We start from the raw sequence: 18,811 nt of genomic DNA on the forward strand, positions 1-18,811 counted from the left end.
TGCTAGATTCTACAGAGAAAGGAAAGCTCAGTTACGACATAATTCTTGTACTTACAGACTTTACATGCTATGCTCATGTCAAAAGAAAAGTTGGTACTTGTACCTCCAATTTTTTCTGATATTTTTCACATTCTAATTGACACTGTGTGAGATTTCTTGCAGTTTCTTCTTGCAGAATTTGAACACGCTCACTCTCAAAAGATTTTAATTTGCTTTGATGGAGAAATTCTGTGACTTTGCTTTCTGCACTAAGTTGTAATTCTCTGAATCTGAAAGAAATAGAATGGTTATGAGATCCCAAAGCAATTTTGACAATTTATATAGGCATAAACATTATTTTTACTTCTACCCCTCATATTTATGCAGTTAATAATTTATAACTATTAAATAAAGCTTTTATAAATAATTTAGATAAGCATATATATATGTAGATTTGTAAGTCCAGAGGACATAATACAAAGTAACTTCCTCTATTCATCCCTTATTTTCCTTTCTTCCATCCGATAATAATTATAGCCTATTTATTATTATTAATTGCAAGACATTGAAAATAAAAAATAAGATCAAGTTTCAGTTACATTGCTTACAATTATTTCATTTCTATACATTTCATAGGCCTTTTTCTTCAACATTGTTTCCAACTCTCCAATTTTATTCTAAGTCTAAATAATGTCAGATGGAGAAGCATGGCATGAAAAATACAATTAAACTTCAAATTCATGAGATACTTGTAAAATAAAATTTTAATTATTAAATTAAATATATATTTGAGTATTACAAGGAAGCAATGTAGAAATAGTAAGATAAATCCAGAATTACATGTAATCTATTATAACAAGATAAGGAAAGTTCTTTTCATTTCATATATCTAACTACTAATAAAAACATTTTTATTTAACATATATTATCACCACCTATCAAGCATTTGAAAATATTTCAAGCTGACTATGTTCTAACAAAAAGCAAAACACAAATACATTATGCCATTTCAGGGAGCTATTATGAAACCAGTATAGTGCTATTATGTAATTAAAATTCATTTATTTAAATACTTATTAAACTAGACACTATGCTAAGTAACGGACATACAATGGTAGACAAGGTCTTCTTTTCCTTAAGGAACTTTCATTTTTCCGGAGAAGACAGGAAAACAAACAAGAAAATTCAATTAGTGTAGGATAAGTGTTTCAAAAGGGTAATAATGCTCAGGTTTGATAAGAATACAAAGGAAAAAGATTTAACTCAGTTTTTGTAGGTGTGTAGTTAAATGTGTCTATAAAAACAGGAAGTAATGGAGCAGAAGGTGTTCTAAGCATAGAAAGACAGAAAGAAGATTGTTCAGGGTGGGGAAGCAGAGAGTATAGGCTTCTTATGTGGAACTGCAAGTTTTTTTCATGGTATCTCATTTAATCCTTACAACAAACCCTACAGGTATTATGCAGATGAGAAAACTGAGGTTCAGAGAGGTTAAATAATTTCTTTAACAGAAACAATTTACAAGTAAATCTCATGTTGAGTCTCAAACCCAGATGCACTGAATCTACAACAATGATCTTTTCACTATTACACTATACTTTCAATTTATGTTTCTGAGGTGAAATAAACTCACCTCAGGGTTTTTTAAAGGTGATTTCACGCTTGTGACAATAACAATAACATTCAAAGTATAAAGCAGAGAACACAGGCATTAGATATTTTCTCAGGCTACTTCACTCGTGGCACTCTTATCTTTGGTAAATGTATCTCACATTCACACTACTGGAAGTTCCATATAATGCATACTGGTACATATTACCTAAATATAAAGCAAAACCTCAAGGGGAACGTAAGCTTTTGTGTTGAACTTTTTGGAAAGTCCTGGCATTAATTATTTAAAAAACAAAACAACTCCTTACAATTTTAATCTAAAAAATACCTTTTGATAGTGAAAAGCAAACATTCATAAATTTTTTTTCCATTTAGACATAATTCATATACTTTAAAATTCACCCTTGTAAAGTGTACAATTCAGGAGTTTTTAGGATAATCGCAAAGTTGTGCATCTGAAGTTGTTCATCTAATTACATCTAATTTCATCACCCCCCAAAGAAACCTCATATGCATCAGCAGTCACTCCCCATTTCCCACTCTCCTTAAGCCCTGGCAAGCACTACTCTACTTTCTGCCTCTGTGGATTTGCATACTGTGGACATTTCATATGAATGGAATCATATAATATGTGGCCTTTTGATGTTTTCAAGGTTCACCCATGTTGTAGCATGAATCAGTACTCTATTTCTTTTACTTTTTTTTTTTAAGTACTGGGGCCCAAGGATTGGACCTGGGATCTCGTACATGATATGCCAGTGCTCAGCCATTTGAGCTACACTGGCTCCATCCATTTCTTTTTACAGCAATTAATATTCCATTGTATAGATATACCACATTTTATCCATTCATCATTTGAAAGACATTTGGGTTGTATCTGCTTTTTAGCTATTATGAATAAGGTTGCTACAAACATTCACGTATAAATTTTTGTGTGGATGTGTTTTCATTTCTCTTGGATATATACTTAGGAGAACTGTTGACTTATATGGTAACTCTATGTTTAACAATTTGAGGACATGCCAGACTGTTTTCCAAAGCACCTGCACCTTTTACATTCCCTACAGCAATGAATAAAGGGGATAATTTCCCCATACCCTTTTCAACAGTTATTGTCTTTTTCATTGTAACATCCTAGTAGGTGTGAAGTGGTGAAAAATTCTTTTATTAAAAATATATGTTAATTCAACACTTCACTGCCATGAAGATGTCCCTGTACCCTTTGGGACAAATCATTCATTTTATAAATGTCAATGTAAAAATATGTGTGAAGTCAATACCTTTTTTTTGGGTGCTAAACTATGGAACATACATAGACCATAATAATGAAATAAAGCCTGGAGAAGCCATTTAGAATGCGATGGTGATCTTAAACTTGTTTAGAAAAAATTATACTGTTAAGCTTTGCTCTTTTGTGAATTTAGGATATGTGGGGGATTCTGATATCAATGTCAACTCTATAGGAAATTAAAAACTTAGCTTTTAGCTCCATCTGTTCTTCTTATTCATTATATAACACCTGAAAGTTCCTTTTAGCAGTAATATTCTTGCCCTATATTGAAAAGCTAAGTAATAGCAGTTATCTCCTAGAAACTCGAGAATACCAACTTTAACAAACTGATGCTTTTGTACACCAAATGATAATTTTAAAGGACTAATCTATTCTCATGTTGTTTATACAGCACAAGCATTTGCCTCACAGCATTATGACCCTGAAATAGTTATAATTATTTTAATTTGCTAAAATGAACTATGAGACTGTTTTACATTAGAACTGCAAAAGTAGCTCCAGCAGTAAGGAACAAATGAAGACAAGAGCAAAGCTTGATAATTTCAGGTAACATCCTCTTGTTTTACTAAGAAAACACTTTACTTTGTTGACTCAGACTACTCATCTCATCTTCTTAATTTGAACTTCTTATTTCAACTAAGTCAATGTTATTCACACATTAACAACTTTATGTTTAGCATTCTAATTTAGCACAGTAAACTTTAGAGGTCAAATTTCCCATAAACTTCATGAGATTCTATCCTCATAACCATCCCATTCCAGGCCCCAAATCTGGCTAGATTTGTCTTTATGCTACATTTGCAACTGAGTTTTTAATCTTCTTTAAGACCCATCTAAGTATCCCACAGTATTTTAAAAATTAATTAATTAAAAAAATGTATATATACATATTTGTATATTCCTAGAATGAACTGTTTGTTCTGAAGGAATATTCATTGCAACAGAGATTTCTGTGCTGGAAGTGTGAGAAAAATTTTCAAAGGGAAAATGCTGTTGTGTAAAGAGGTACAAAGAGGTTAACACAGGTAACCCAGAAAAAATGTTCTTTTAGCAACTGACGATATTTATTAAGCATCTGCAATGGTGACTTCAACCTCTACTCCTGGATCAATACTGATGGAAGTAATCTGCTTAACAATCTTAGAAGGACTGTGCAGGTCAATGAGTTGCTTGTGGATCCTCATCTGGAAACAATCCCAAGTCTTTGAACCTTCACCACAAGGAGTTTTCCTTGTAGTGATTCTTAACGTCTCAGTAGGCATCCAAACCCATTCCTTCTCTTTGAGGTTCTTTTCCTTTGTGCCTCTAATCACGTCAGCACACATCTTCTCCAGAGACTTGACATTGCTGCTGGTCAGGGTGATTCTAATGCAGTGAATCACCACCTCTGGTTTCACAGGTGTCTTTCTGGTGTCCTTAAAATCCATGGCTGTGGCGTGGCTTCCAGATCGACTTGTTCCTCGGTGAGAGAGAACAGCGGTGAGTCAGGAGGACCAGTGAGCCAGAGTGCAGCTGCTATAGACACTGCGTTTTCCTCAAAAAACAAGTTCTTAAGCTACAATAAATTTAAATTCCAGGTAGGATGGCTTGATCTGAAATGCTGAGAAATAACTATAGTAGAGATGTCAACACGGCATTCAATTTTCAGAAACGGGAGAACGCATTTGAACAAAAACACTGGATAAATCATTACGTAACATCAGACATTCATAATAATATTTCCATTACTGTCTTCATATACACACTATTGGTAAGTTTTACTAGTTATCTACTGATATACTAGGCCAAGTATGTATATGGTTTTTCTGTCAACAAGGTCATCCTTGAGTAAGAAGGCCAAAAACCACTATCATCATTAACCTTTTATTTCATCTATTTTTTTATTCCAATGAGAAACAACTGCTTTTTAAATTTTGTTCACAAAATGTTAATGGCTTCCCTATATTAAAACTAGACATTTATTCTGAACCAAGTTACCTAATCTAATTTGGCAGCCCAGCATTCTATGGCAAAATATTTTAAGAGTATTCATGTTTTTCTTTTAAAAATATAAATCTGACTCCTTGCTTATATAGTTAGATATGTATTATGAATGTGAATAATATAACATAAAGATATTATAGTTATATAAAAAGAAAAGTATTTGTATCAGTCAGAGAAACAGAATCAACAGACTCTGTGTACATATATATGGGTATGCATTTGTGGGTACACAGAGGGAAAAAGGGATAGAGGTAGGAGGAAGGGAGAGAAAAAACTGAGGAGAGGGATTGATTGATTGATTTTAAGGAACTGCCTTACTCAACTTGTGGGGGCTGTCAAGTATGAACTTAATAGGGCAGGCCAGAGGCTTGAAATTCTGGTAAGAGTGATGTTAAAGTCTTGAGACTGAATTCCTTTGGCTAAAAACTCTGGAAACTCAGGGAAAAGTAGACAGTATAGTCCTGAGGCAGAATTCTTTCTCTTTCCAGTGACCTCAGTTCTCTGAATTTAAGGTATCCCACTGATTGGATAAGGCCCACCCACATTATCAGGGGTAATCCACTTTACTTAACAAGTTAACTTATTATAGATGTTATTCTCATCTATAAAACATGTCCACAGCAACATCTAGGCCAGTGTGTAACCATACAAAAGAACATCACAACCTAGCCAAGTTGACAAATGAAATTAACTACCACCACAGTGTACATGCCAGAAAATTGAAATCATTGTAGGTAAAGGCATTTGGAAAAGGGGAGGTTAGAGAAGAAAGTTTGTTTTTACATTACACGAGTTGATGCAGTAATTTTACTAAATGCATTTCCAAATTTTTGATATTACCATTTTTAAAAATAGAAAACTAAGTATTTTCCATTTAATAATTTTGGCTGAGAAACATTTTTTATTGTCTAGTAAGTCTTTTATTGTCTAGTAAGTCTAGTAAGTCTTTGGTTGGTGAATTTTTTGACATCCTGAAAACATCTGAAAGATGTGAATCCAGAAATAAGCACACCTGCTTCACCATACCCAATCCACAATGACTAATCTTTTACTTAAAAAAAAAAAAACACAAATTTTTATGTAGTTTTACATATTTCAGAATATAAAATTATATGCATTTATATATATATTTCCATTTACATAAAATGCTACCACCATTTACAAATGATTTTGCAAAAACCTAAAGATTTTCTTAATACATATTTTTAAAAAAATCAATTTTATTGGTACATATTAATAAAACATACAAGTCACCCAAAGTATACAATCAATGGTATATGGTATAATCACAGTGTTGTGCATTCATCACTTCAATCATTTTTAAAGTACTTTCATTATATCAATAATCTTATATATACTTTTAATATCCCCATATCTTTAATATTTAAATATGATGGCCATTTTCATTTAGATGAATTTATATATCAGTTGGTGAGAAAAGCAGATCAGAATTTCCTATTATTGAGATACTATACCAATTTGGTATATTGTAATATGTCCTCCTAGTGGGATGTGGTTATTCTCTAGTTGGAATCACTGTATGTAATCAAAGAAGGTACTGATAGGAAGGAGTAGGTTGCACAGGTGGAAAACATGTTAAGAACAATTTTTACAAATTTAGAGAACATATCTGAAATTGCTTTCTGTTCATGTTGACATTAAATAGGTAGAAATATTATTTTAGAGTTTTCTTTTTTGTATTAAAACTACCTATTTTTCCACAAACTGCTCTTTCACTTTTAAGTTATCCTGACATTCCTAAATTTTAAAATATACACATATAAACGGAATCAAATCTAAATTCAATGAAAATTGAGGTTTAAAAATATGCATATAAAGGAAAAAAATTATAAAGATAAGGGAGCTCTGGTAAGTTTCAATTTTGAAACTTTCCAAATTGGAAAGAAAGGGAAAAAGGCACTTTTGGTAGGGAAAACATAAAACTAGCATTGATGTTGCAACAATGATTTCTACAGGACTTGAGAAAAGAATTTAAAATGCCTTTGAGGATTTGTCCAAAGGTCTCTGCCATTTAGTTCATTTCTTCAACCAGTTCACTTCTCAGCTGTAATACTACATCTGTCATTTTTGGCTTAGAAGCTAACTCTTAAATGAATGTGAGAGATCTTTTTTTGCTGAGTTAAAAACGCCGAGTATGTTTAACAACTGTACCATGGATTTATAAGAATTTCAAGCATGCATTTAGAGTAATTCAATGCATCTATTATATCATGATCAAATAAAGTATGTAATGTTATTTAAAAAGTAAACAATATGTAGTATAATATTTGGCCATCTTATAAAGGCAAAAAAATAGGTACGTCAGGTATGTGAAGATAAAAGAAAGTACTTAAATGAAAATATTATGAAAAGAATGTTGCCTTAAAATAAATCAAAGCACACATGAGATTAAATTAGAGTAAAACATTTTGTAACAGTGTCTGCATGGTTTTTTTTCTCTTTTGTGACACAAACACTTAAAATTCTGCTCGAATCATCCTCTCAACAAAAAGTATTTATTATATCAGAACTTCACAGCACTCAAAAACTGTTTCATGCTGCTTTCAACTATACCTCAAAGTGTTGGGCTACATTAAAGAAAAAAAACAGAATAAATAAAATAATCTTTAAAAAGTCATAAGGAAAAGCATCTTTTTTGTGGATGCTTCATTTCTTTTGAGGTACAGGCCAGGGATTGAACCTGGGACCTTGTATGCAGACCACTGAACCACATCGGCTCCCCTGAGTTTTCTCATTTGTTTGCTTGTTGTTGGTTTTTAGGAGGCACTGGGGAACAAACCCAGGACCTCCCATGTGGGAAGCAGGCACTCAACTGCTTGAGTCACATCCACTCCCTTGTGGATGCTTTTAAGAATAGTGTCAAGCAGCAAGATGAAGGTTAATCATGTTTTGTCCTGTTTTTCCATAATATATAGTTCAATGAAGGAAATCAATTTACTGTGATTAACATACAAAGGTAATAAGGGATGCAAAAGTCATTTATCTGTACCAATTTTCTATTAACAGGCAAGCCCTACAAATCTTAAGTGTTCTGAAAAGGGTCTAAGGACTTCCAGGAGGACTCTAGGAAATGCCTGAATAGGGATCTAGAAACCAGAGTCCTGGGTCTTCAAACCCAGGTGTTTCTTGGAAGCAGAGCTGGATATTAGTAAGACTTCTTTCTTTTTTTTCAAGGGTGAGGATGACTCCTGATGGCTATCAGAATCACTTGCGGGACTTTTTAAAAATGTAGATGTCATGGCTTCAACCCTGGTTAGACCTAATAAATCAGAATCTCTGGGGAGGGGAGTGGATGTGGCTCAAATGATTGAGCACCTGCTTCCTACATGGGAGGTGCTGGCTTTAGTTTCTGGGGCCTCCTAAAACAAAAATACAAACAAATAAACAAAAAGACCAACTCAGGGATGCCGATATGGCTCAGTGGTTGAGTGCAGGCTTCCCCTCACACAGGAGGTCCTGGATTTAATCCCAGGCCCAGTACCTACAAAAAAAAAAACAAACAAAACTCGGGTGAAAGGTTTGGTTATATTGGGTTATAGATAATTAAATGAGATAATATAAGTAAAATGCTCAGAACGGTGCATTGTCCAACTAAAATATATGTTACCCCAGTACAGAAATCTTGTCTAATCTATCTTTAGATTCTTAATATCTACTATATCTCCTGGTACATTATAAGAAATAATATTATTTATTTAATAACATTAAATATTGAATATTTAATAAATCTTTACTAAATGAATGGAGTCTTATTAATCATGAGATTTTTAGGTGTTACAAAATTTAAATTGTAAAACAGGCTCAAGCCAAAACAGACAACAGTAAAATATCATAGGCTAATCTGATGAGGGGCAGTCTCTTCTGAAGTGCAACAAAACGGTGAATAAAGATTATTATTTTGGGAAGCGGATTTGGCCCAACTGATAGGGCATCTGCCTACCACATGGGAGGTCCAAGGTTCAAACTCAGAGTCTCCTGACCTGTGTGATGAGGTGGCCGATGCGCAGTGATGATATGTGCAAGGAGTGCCGTACCACGCAGGGGTGTCCCCCGCTTAGGGGAGTCCCACGCACAAGGAGTGCGCCCCGTAAGAAGAGCTGCCCAGTGCAAAAAAAGTGCAGCCTGCTCAGGAATGGTGCCACACACGAGAGCTGATGCAACTAGACGACACAACGAAAACGAGATACAGATTCTGGGTGCTGCTGACAAGAATCCAAGTAGACGCAGAGGAACACACAGCAAATGGACACATAGAGCAGACAACTGGGGGGTGGGGGCGGGGAAGGGGAGAGAAATAAATAAAAAATAAATCTTTAACAACAACAAAAAAAGATTATTATTTCCAGATTGAGGTATCAGTAAGATGAAAACAACTTGCAGTGAGTGAAGAAAAGAGATACCAGGGGAAACGGACTTTGGCCCAGTGGTTAGGGCGTCCATCTACCATATGGGAGGTCCGCAGTTCAAACCCCGGGCCTCCTTGACCCGTGTGGAGCTGGCCATGCGCAGTGCTGATGCGCGCAAGGAGTGCCGTGCCACGCAAGGGTGTCCCCCGCGTGGGGGAGCCCCGCGCGCAAGGAGTGCGCCCGTGAGGAGAGCCGCCCAGCGTGAAAAGAAAGAGCAGCCTGCCCAGGAATGGCGCCGCCCACACTTCCCCTGCCGCTGACGACAACAGAAGCGGACAAAGAAACAAGACGCAGCAAATGGACACCAAGAACAGACAACCAGGGGAGGGGGGGAAATTAAATAAATAAAAATAAATCTTTAAAAAAAAAAAAAAAAAAGAAAAAAGAAAAGAGATACCAAAATGATTACAGGATAGGGATGACTGATTTATAGGAAAGATTAAGACGGCTAATGACGACGGTGATAGAAAGAGACACAACAACTTTCTAAATACATTTTAAAAACAAATGCAAAAGAGGGAGCAAAGTTAGTGAAACATTTAAGTTCTGTAAAGAGTGAAAATTACTGAAAATTTGAACACAATTTTAGGAATAAAAGTGACTACGTAGTTTAAACCACAAGAACATAATGCAGTCTATAACGAGGTCACGGAAAACAGAAACAAAGAAGGAAACATACTAAGAACTAAATAATTTTGTTAGGTGTACTATCCAATTTCTTAATTTTTCTCATTAGACTTAATGGATTGTATAAGCATATATTAGGTTTTCTGTAAAATACTACCTTGGGATTTTCAAACAAGTAGATATTAAATATAATAATATGCCAGTTAAGCATTCGATAAACACATATGATGCTATGATTACATTTTTATTTTTTATAGCTGTTTATAAAATGAGACAGCTTATAGAATTTCAGAAAATGACTACCTACTTAGGTATTTACTTATCTATCTATTTAAGGCTATAAATAGTTCAGGATAAAAAGGAAATAATAAACACCTAATATCATAGAAAATCAATAATTGAATGAAAAGACTTCATCATTTTAACATTCTACATTATTATTTTGAAGAGCTGCCTTTTCTTCTTAAATATTTTCTTGAGCCTCACTTTTCTTGCTACACTGTTCCTGTGCCCACCTCTCCCAGAAAGCATGGCCTTTCCTCCATAGGTTGGTGGAAAGTATTGCTTTTATTATTGTTCTGCCTCTTCAACCTTTTCTCTCACTTGCTGTAAAATCCAGCAACCAACCAAAGGACATAAGAAAAAAATGCACTGATGAAACTTAAAGGTAATATACTAAGAGGAAACTCAAATTGGCGTGACTACTTTTAGCATTTGGAGAGGGCAATACACATTTGAGTGACTTGTGTTTACATTTGCTTACCATATGTTTTAAATTTTTAAAATATATTTGATGTCTTCATATATAGAGATAAGAAACTGAGACTCAGAGAAGTTAATCACTTGCCCAAGTAGAAAAGGTGGAATTTGCACCCAGGCCTGTCTCCAATTTTTGTGCTCTTACACCATACCATCCTGTTTCCCAGAGAGAAGAAATACTGAAAAATAAATTAATACAAATAAAGCATATACCCACAACACATACAGTCCCCAGGAACACACCACTGGAAGGTAAGTGTAGACAGAGACAATTAGCTTAGTAAGATAGTAGAGACAAAGCACTGGATTGGGAGGTGAACAAACAGGCAACAGCTGTCTACAAAAAGAATAAAATACACCAAGGCTCTCCATGGGGAGAGAAAAATCTGCTTTGTGGCATGGGTTTAAGGCCATTAGAGGGAGGTATTGATGTCCCAGAAGAAAAGTTATTCCTTTGCTGTGGTAAAGATGACTTTGTGCCTTAACAATACTTAAAGTACTTGTGTGAAAATAAGACAAAGTCTTTCCCAAAAACTATCCTTAAGATAAAAAGGTGTCCATTTTCATTTGAGTTCTTATAAAGTCTCCCCCATTGAGTAATCTCTCAATTGCTTATCTTCAAATGCAAAATACTGCTTGCAATGTCCATAATCAATTGCCTTGCAGACTCTTTAATCAACGGAAAATTTGAAAGCTGGTATTATTCTCTTGAAGGCTTCAGTAAAAATGGAGGCAAAGACATTTAACATAGATTTAATCATTATTTCAGGGATAAAGCCTCATAATTACTGAAAACAATGTTTTAAAGATTACATTAAAAAGAAACGTAAGTCGTCAAATTTGAAGATCACAAGCACAGAAAGAACAAATGGGAAATATTTTTTTGAACAAGTCATTTTTATTAATACTTCATAATAAAGCATAAATCCATCCAAAGTGAACAATCAGTGGTATCCAATATAATCACAGAGTTGTGTATTCATCACTTTAATCATTAGAGCACTTTCATTATTTCAATAATAATAAATAAAAGACAAAACTCATCACCTCTCTTTATACTTCCCCTGCTGCAAATAACTGCTATTTGTTTCTATTTCTCTAGTTTATTTGTATATTTAGTAAAAACAGTATTATATATGCAATATTACCCATATTCGTACTTCACATGAGATTTCACAGTCCCATATTACATCTTTTAGCTTTCTTTCTAGTAATATACATGTCCTTAGACTTTTCCTTTCACCAAATATCACACCCATATAAACACTATGATGTGCTTCTACCATTTCTATTCATTTCCAAAGCTTTACGAACAACCTTTTTACCAGTTCTACACAGATTAACCCTCAGCTTCCCATTTTCTACCCTCATTGTATTTTCTGGTGACCTATATTCTAATTATTAACTTCATGAGGTTACACAATATTTTTAGTTCATAAGAGCACTATGATACAGTATTTATCCTTTTGTGTGTCTGGCTGGCTTCACTCAATATAATGCCCTCCAGGTTCATTTATGTTGTCATGTTTCCTGACTTCATATTTTCTGACTGCTGTATAATATTCCACCAAGATAAACATCACAATTTGTTTATCCATGCGTCAGTTGATGGACACCTGGGTTGTTTCCAACTTTTGGCAATCGTGACTAATGCCACTATGAACATCAGTGTGCAGATGTCTGTTCATGTCAATGCACTCAGTTCTTCTGGGTATATATCTAGTAATGGTATTGCTGGATGACATTGCAAGTCTATAGTAAACTTCCTTAGGAACTGCCAAACAGTCCTCCACAGTGGCTGTACCATTCTATATTCCCACCAACAGCAAATAAGAGTTTCTATCTCTATGCATCCTCTCCAACACTTACAATTTTCCAACTTATTTTAATAGTGGTCAGTCTAGTAGGTGTGAAATGATATCTCTCTGTAGTTTATTTTTGCCTATTTTTCAGCTGGGCCATTTGTTTTTTCTTGTTCAGATGTGATTGCCAAATATTTTCTCCCACAGAGTTGGCTGTCTTTTCATCCTTTTGACAAAGTCCTTCGAGGTGCAAAAGTGTTTAAGATGTCCCATTTATTTTTTCTTTTGTTGCTCATGCTTTGGGTGTAAGTTTAAGAAACTGGGAGCCGATGTGGCTCAGAGGTTGAGCACCACCTTTCCACATACAAGGTCCAGGGTTCCCCAGTAGCTTAAAAAAAAAGAAAGAAACTACCGCCTACTACAAGATTTTGAAGATGCCTTCCTACATTTTCTTACGGAGTTTTGCGGTTGTTGCTTTTATATTTAGGTTCTTGATCAATTTTGAGTTAATTTTTGTAGACGGTGTGGAATAGGGGTCCTCTTTCCTTATTTTGGATATGGCTATCCAGTTCTCCTGAAGCAATCTGTTGAACAGCCCAGCCGGGAGGGCTTGAAAGCCTTGTCAAAAATTATTTGTCCATTGTGAAGTGGATGTGGCTCAAGTGGTTGGGCACCTGCCTACCTCCTAAAGAGAAGCAAGATGATGCAATGTCATGATGCAATGAAGAGACACTACAAGTAAACACAATGAGACACACACCAAGCAGGGAGCAGAGATGGCTCAAATGATTGGTCATCTCCCTTTCACATGGGAGGTCCTGGGGTCACTTCCCTGTGCTTCCTAAGAAGATGAGCACATAATGAACAGACACAGAGAGCAGACAGCAAGTGCAAACAATAGGGCAGGGGGGTAGAAATAAATAAAATAAATCTTTAAAAAAAATAATTGACCATTGGACATGAGGATTTATTTCTTTATGCCAGTACCATGCTGGTTTTTTCTTTTTTGGAACCACTGGTGCTAAGCAATATGCTTTAAAGTCAGGAAGAGAGAGTCCTCCACAACTTTGTTCTTTTTAAAGACATTTTTGGGAAGTGGACTTGGCCCAGTGGTTAGGGTGTCCATCTACCACATGGGAGGTCCGCAGTTCAAACCCCAGGCCTCCTTGACCCGTGTGGAGCTGGCCCATGAGCAGTGCTGATGCGCGCCAAGGAGTGCGCCCCGTAAGGAGAGCCACCCAGCGCGAAAGAAAGTGCAGCCTGCCCAGGAATGGTGCCACACACACGGAGAGCTGACACAACAAGATGACGTAACAAAAAGAAACACAGATTCCCATGCCGCTGACAACAACACAGATTCCCATGCCGCTGACAAAGACGACACAGGAAATAGAAACAGAGAATGGACAACTGGGGCGGGAGGAAGGGGAGAGAAATAAATAAATAAATAAATACGTCTTAAAAAAAAAAAAAGACATTTTTGGCTATTCGGGGCTCCTTACCCTTCCAAATAAATTTGATAATTGGCTTTCCCATTTCTGCTAAAAAAAGCTGTTGGGATATTTTTATTGGGACTGCATAAAATCTATAAATCAGTTTGGGTAGAACTAACATCTTAACAATATTTAGTCTCCCAATCCATGAATATGGCAATGTCCTTCCATTTATTTAAGTCTTCTTCAGTTTCTTTTAGCAATGTTTTGTAGTTCTTTTAGTTGCTATTATAAATGGAATTTTTTTCTCATTTCCTCCTCAGATTACACATCAGTACTGTATATAAACTCTATTGATTTTTGCATATTATTCTTATGTTTTGCCACTCTGCTGAACTTGTTTATTAGTTCAACAAGCTTTGCTGTGGATTTTAAAGGATTTTCTAGATATAGGATCATATCAGTGAATAGTGAAAGTCACTGCTTCCTTTCCTGTTTGGGTGCCTTTTATTTCTTTGTCTAGCCTAATTGCTGTAGCTAGAACTTTCAGCACAATATCGGATAAGTTGTGATAGTGGATATCCTTGTCTTGTTCCCAATCCCAGAGGGAAAGCTTTCAGTCTTTCACTGTTGAGTACAATACTAGCTATAGGTTTTTTCATATATGTACTTTACCATATTGAGAAAGCTTACTTCTATTCCTATCTTTTGGAGGGATTTTCATCAAGAAAGGGTGCTGTATTTTGTTAAATGCCTCTTCTGCATCAATTGAGAGGACATTTTTTCTTCAGTTTCAGTGTAGTTTATTACACTAATTGATTTTCTTGTGTTGAGCTACCTGGGATAAGACCCATACGACTGTGATGCATAATTCTTTTAATATGCTTTTAGATTTGGTTTGCAGGTATTTTGTTGATTTTTAAAATCTTTATTCATTTCGGATATTACTCTGTAGTTTTCTTTTTTCATTGTATCTTTATCTGGTTTTGGCATTAGGGTGATGTTGGCTACATAGAATGAGTTTGGTAGTGCTCCCTCCTGTTCAATTTTTGGAAGAATCTGAGCACGATTGGAATTAGATCATCTTTGAACGACTGGCAGAACTCACCTGTAAAGCCATCTGATCCTGGTTTCTTTTCCTCTTTGGGAGGTTTCTGAGTATTATTTCAATCTCTTCACTTTTGATTGGTTCATTGAGGTCTTTTATTTCTTCTAGGATCAGTGCACTTGGTTTATGTGTTTCTAGGAATTTGTCCATCAAAGTATCCTGTCTGCAACCTTTCATTTAACAATATGCTGTTAAGATTATCCATGTTGCTGCTTATATCAGTAGTTTGTTCCTTTTTATAGTTGAGTAGCATTCCACAGTATGCATATACCAAAATTTGTTTGTTCACTTACTAGTTGATACATATTTTGGTTGTATCAGTTTGGTTGTATCAATTTGTATAGCCATTATGATTAAAGTAGCTATAAACATTTACACAAAGTCCTTATATAGACATACATTTTCATTTCTCTTGGGTAAATAACTAGGAGTGCTGGATCATATAGTAAGTCTATGTTTTGGTTTAGAAGCTGTCCAATTGTTTTCCAAAGTGACTGTACAAATCTGCATTTGTACAAGCAATGTATGGACGTTCCAGTTGATCTACAACCTTGTCAACACCTGGTATTGTCAGTTTTTTAAAAAAAATTTAGCCATTCTAGTGGTTACAGTGGCATCTACTGGGGCTTTAATTCACTTTTTTTTAAATTGTGGGAGTTTTAAAGCTGTTTTTATTTATTTATTTCTCTCTCCAACCTCCCCCCCCCCCCCCGCCCCAGTTGTCTCTGTGTCTACTTGCTGCGTCGTCTTCTTTGTTCGCTTCTGTTGTTGTCAGCAGCACGGGAATCTGTCTCTTTTTTTTGCGTCATCTTGCTGTGTCAGCTCTCCATGTGTGCGACTCCATTCCTGGGCAGGCTGCACCTTCTTTCGCGCTGGGCGGCTCTCCCTATGGGGCACACTCCCTGAGCGCATCAGCACTGCACATGGCCAGCACCACACGGGTCAAGGAGGCCTGGGGTTTGAACCGCGGACCTCCCGTGTGGTAGACGATGCCCTAACCACTGGGCAAGTCCGCTTCCCTACATTTCCCTGTTAACTAAGATGTTGAACATTTTTTCTTGTGTTTATTGATGACTTATATTTCTTCATTGGTTAAGGGTCTATTGAAATCCTTTGGCCATTTTTTAATTTGAAGTTTGTCTTCTTAACAAGTTGTAAGATGTTGGACACACGTTCTTTACTAAATACGTTTTTTTCATTGTTTGAATTTGGTAATTGAGAGGTAGTTTACATATAATAAAATCCTATTTTAATGAGTTTTGACAAATGTATTTATCAATGTAAATATACGAAAATCAAGATATAAAATTTTCCATCACCCTGAAAAGTTCCTCCTTGATGCTTTGCAGTAGAGTTCTTCTCCCAAAGCATTACAGTATTCCATTTCGTAAAATTTCATGCAAATGGAATCATATAATACATAGTTATATACGGTTACTTTTACTTAGCATAGCTTTGAGATTTAGGCATGTGCTTCCCTGTACCAGTAGTTTATTGTTTTTTGTTGTTGAGTAATATTCCATTATATGGATGCATGGGCTGTTGTTCATCCACCCACCTGTTGTTGAACATTTGCCTTGTTTCCAGTTCTTGGCTATTATAGACAAAAAGCTACTATGAAAATTCACATACAAGTCTTTGTGTGGACATGACATTTCTCGTGTATAAATTCCTAGGAACGGACTTGTTGGGTCATAGAGTAAGCAGATGTTCAACTTACAAGAAAATGCAAGTCTGTTTCCAAAGAGGTGGTACTATTTTACATTCCAACTAGCAGGTGTCAGAGAGTTCTAGTCAATAGCAGCATTATGCATAACAGCAAAAAATAGAAACTCAAATGTTCCACTGTCAGAACAACAAATAAAGTTTTTGTAAATTCATTATCCACATGACTGAAACATATTAAGCAAAAGAAGGAAGTCACATAAGAACACATGCCACATATTCTGTATGTTCTAAAATATGCATAATAAAACAATATGTTATTTGAAAATACATACATTTTATAAATATTATAAGATAAAGCAAAGGAATGATAAACACAAAATTCACAATAGTGGTTAAGTTCTGGGAAGGGAGGGTGTAGGGATGGTAAGGGGTAGGGTGCTTCAAAGATGCTAGTTATACCCTGTTTCTTAAGCTGGGTGATAGGTACATTGCATTATCCTTTAAATGATTATGAATGATATATATGTATTTCATTTTTTTTTAGTAGTCACAAAAGTTTTATAAGAGTATCAGTAAGTCCATTCTAATCCATATTTTATTCCTCCATCCTGTGGGCCCTGGGATAGTGATATTCACTCCAACTCTATATTGAGAGGGGGCTTAGATTTCACATGGATGACGGATACAATTCTCCTGCTTGCAGATGTAGGCACTCTCAGTTCCCTGGTGTGGTGACTGACCATCTTCACCTCCCTGTTAGCTGACCGGTGTAAGTCCAATGAACAAGAGAGTAGGAGTTGCAACTCTGCTAAGGCTCAGGGCCCAGCTGGCACATGGGCAGTTCACAGATTCAAGTCTCCTGAGTATATACCAATGCTAGTACCAACCAAAGATTCAGTAAAAGTGACAGAAGAGGCATATTTCATTTTAAAAACAATTTATTGAAGTATATCATGCATACATCAACATACATAAACAATAATTGTATAGTAAAAGTTGTGAACTTACAAAACAAACATGCATAACAGCATATAGGGCTCCCATACATCACCCCACCACCAACACCTTGCATTGTTGTGAAACACTTGTAACAAATTATCAAGGTGCATCATCAAAGTATTACTACTAATTATAGTCCACACCTTATATTTGGTGTACTTTTCCCCCAACCTGCCCTATTTTTTTTTTTCATAAATCATACAATTTATCTAAAGAGAACAATCAACAGGATTTTGTATAATCGCTGAGTTGTGCATTCATCACTTCAATCAATGTTAGAGCATTTTCCTTTTTTTTTTTTAAGATTTATTTATTTTTTCCCCCTTCCCCTCCCTCCACCCTCCTGCTTTTTGCTGTCTGTGTCCATTCGCTGTGTGATCTTTTATATCTATTTCTCTTCTCATTTTCTTTCCCTCTAGGATTCACAAGGATTTGATCCTGGGGACCTCTGATGTGGAGAGAGGTTCCTTGTCAGTGGCGTCACCTCAGTTCCTGGTTTCTGCTGCACTTCACCTTGACACTCCCCTTTGTCTCTCTTTTGTGATGTCATCATCTTGCTGCGTGACTCACTTGCATGGGCACTGGCTCGCCATGCAGGCATGCTTTCTCTTCTTTTTTACCAGCAGCCTCAGGGATCGAACCTGGGTTCCTCTCACATGGTAGGCGGAAGCCCTATCACTTGAGCCACATCTACTTCCCTAGAGCATTTTCAATACTCCAAGAAGCAAAAATAAAGACAAAAAACGAACCACTGTCATATCTATGCTAGCACTACTAATTACATACAAATCCTATGATGTACTTTCACCATTTCTATTCATATTCAAACATTTACATATAACTTTTTACCAAATTCTGCACAGATTGAACCTCAGCTTTTTATTCTCTAACCAAATTCTGTTTTTTGGTGACTTATATTCAATTAACTCTCTGAGTTTGCTCATTATATTAACATTTAGTTCATAATAGAGAAGTCATACAATATTTGTCCTTTTGTGCCTGGCTTGCTTCACTCAACATAAAGTCCTCCAGGTTCATCCATGTTGTCACATGCTTCACAACTTCATTTCTTTTTACAGATGAATAATATTCCATTATGTGTATATACCATGGTTTGTTTATCCATT

The 18,811-nt window shown here is 35.7% G+C and overlaps 1 protein-coding gene across 2 annotated transcripts in view; it reads right to left on the bottom strand.

Annotated features, from left to right (window-relative positions):
• Positions 1-18,811, bottom strand: part of PIBF1 (progesterone immunomodulatory binding factor 1) — a 273,027-nt gene that overhangs the window by 124,809 nt on the left and 129,407 nt on the right. For both annotated transcript variants that reach the window (XR_009180643.2, XM_004468148.5), the window contains exon 11: positions 104-269. Coding sequence is in view for 1 of the 2 variants with exons in the window: in XM_004468148.5 (XP_004468205.2) it covers positions 104-269 (166 nt within the window). In the remaining variant the exon portion in view is untranslated. The remainder of the gene's footprint in view (positions 1-103; positions 270-18,811) is intronic.

The sequence above is a fragment of the Dasypus novemcinctus genome, chromosome 15 (assembly GCF_030445035.2).
Source record: "Dasypus novemcinctus isolate mDasNov1 chromosome 15, mDasNov1.1.hap2, whole genome shotgun sequence".
NCBI lineage: Eukaryota > Metazoa > Chordata > Mammalia > Cingulata > Dasypodidae > Dasypus > Dasypus novemcinctus.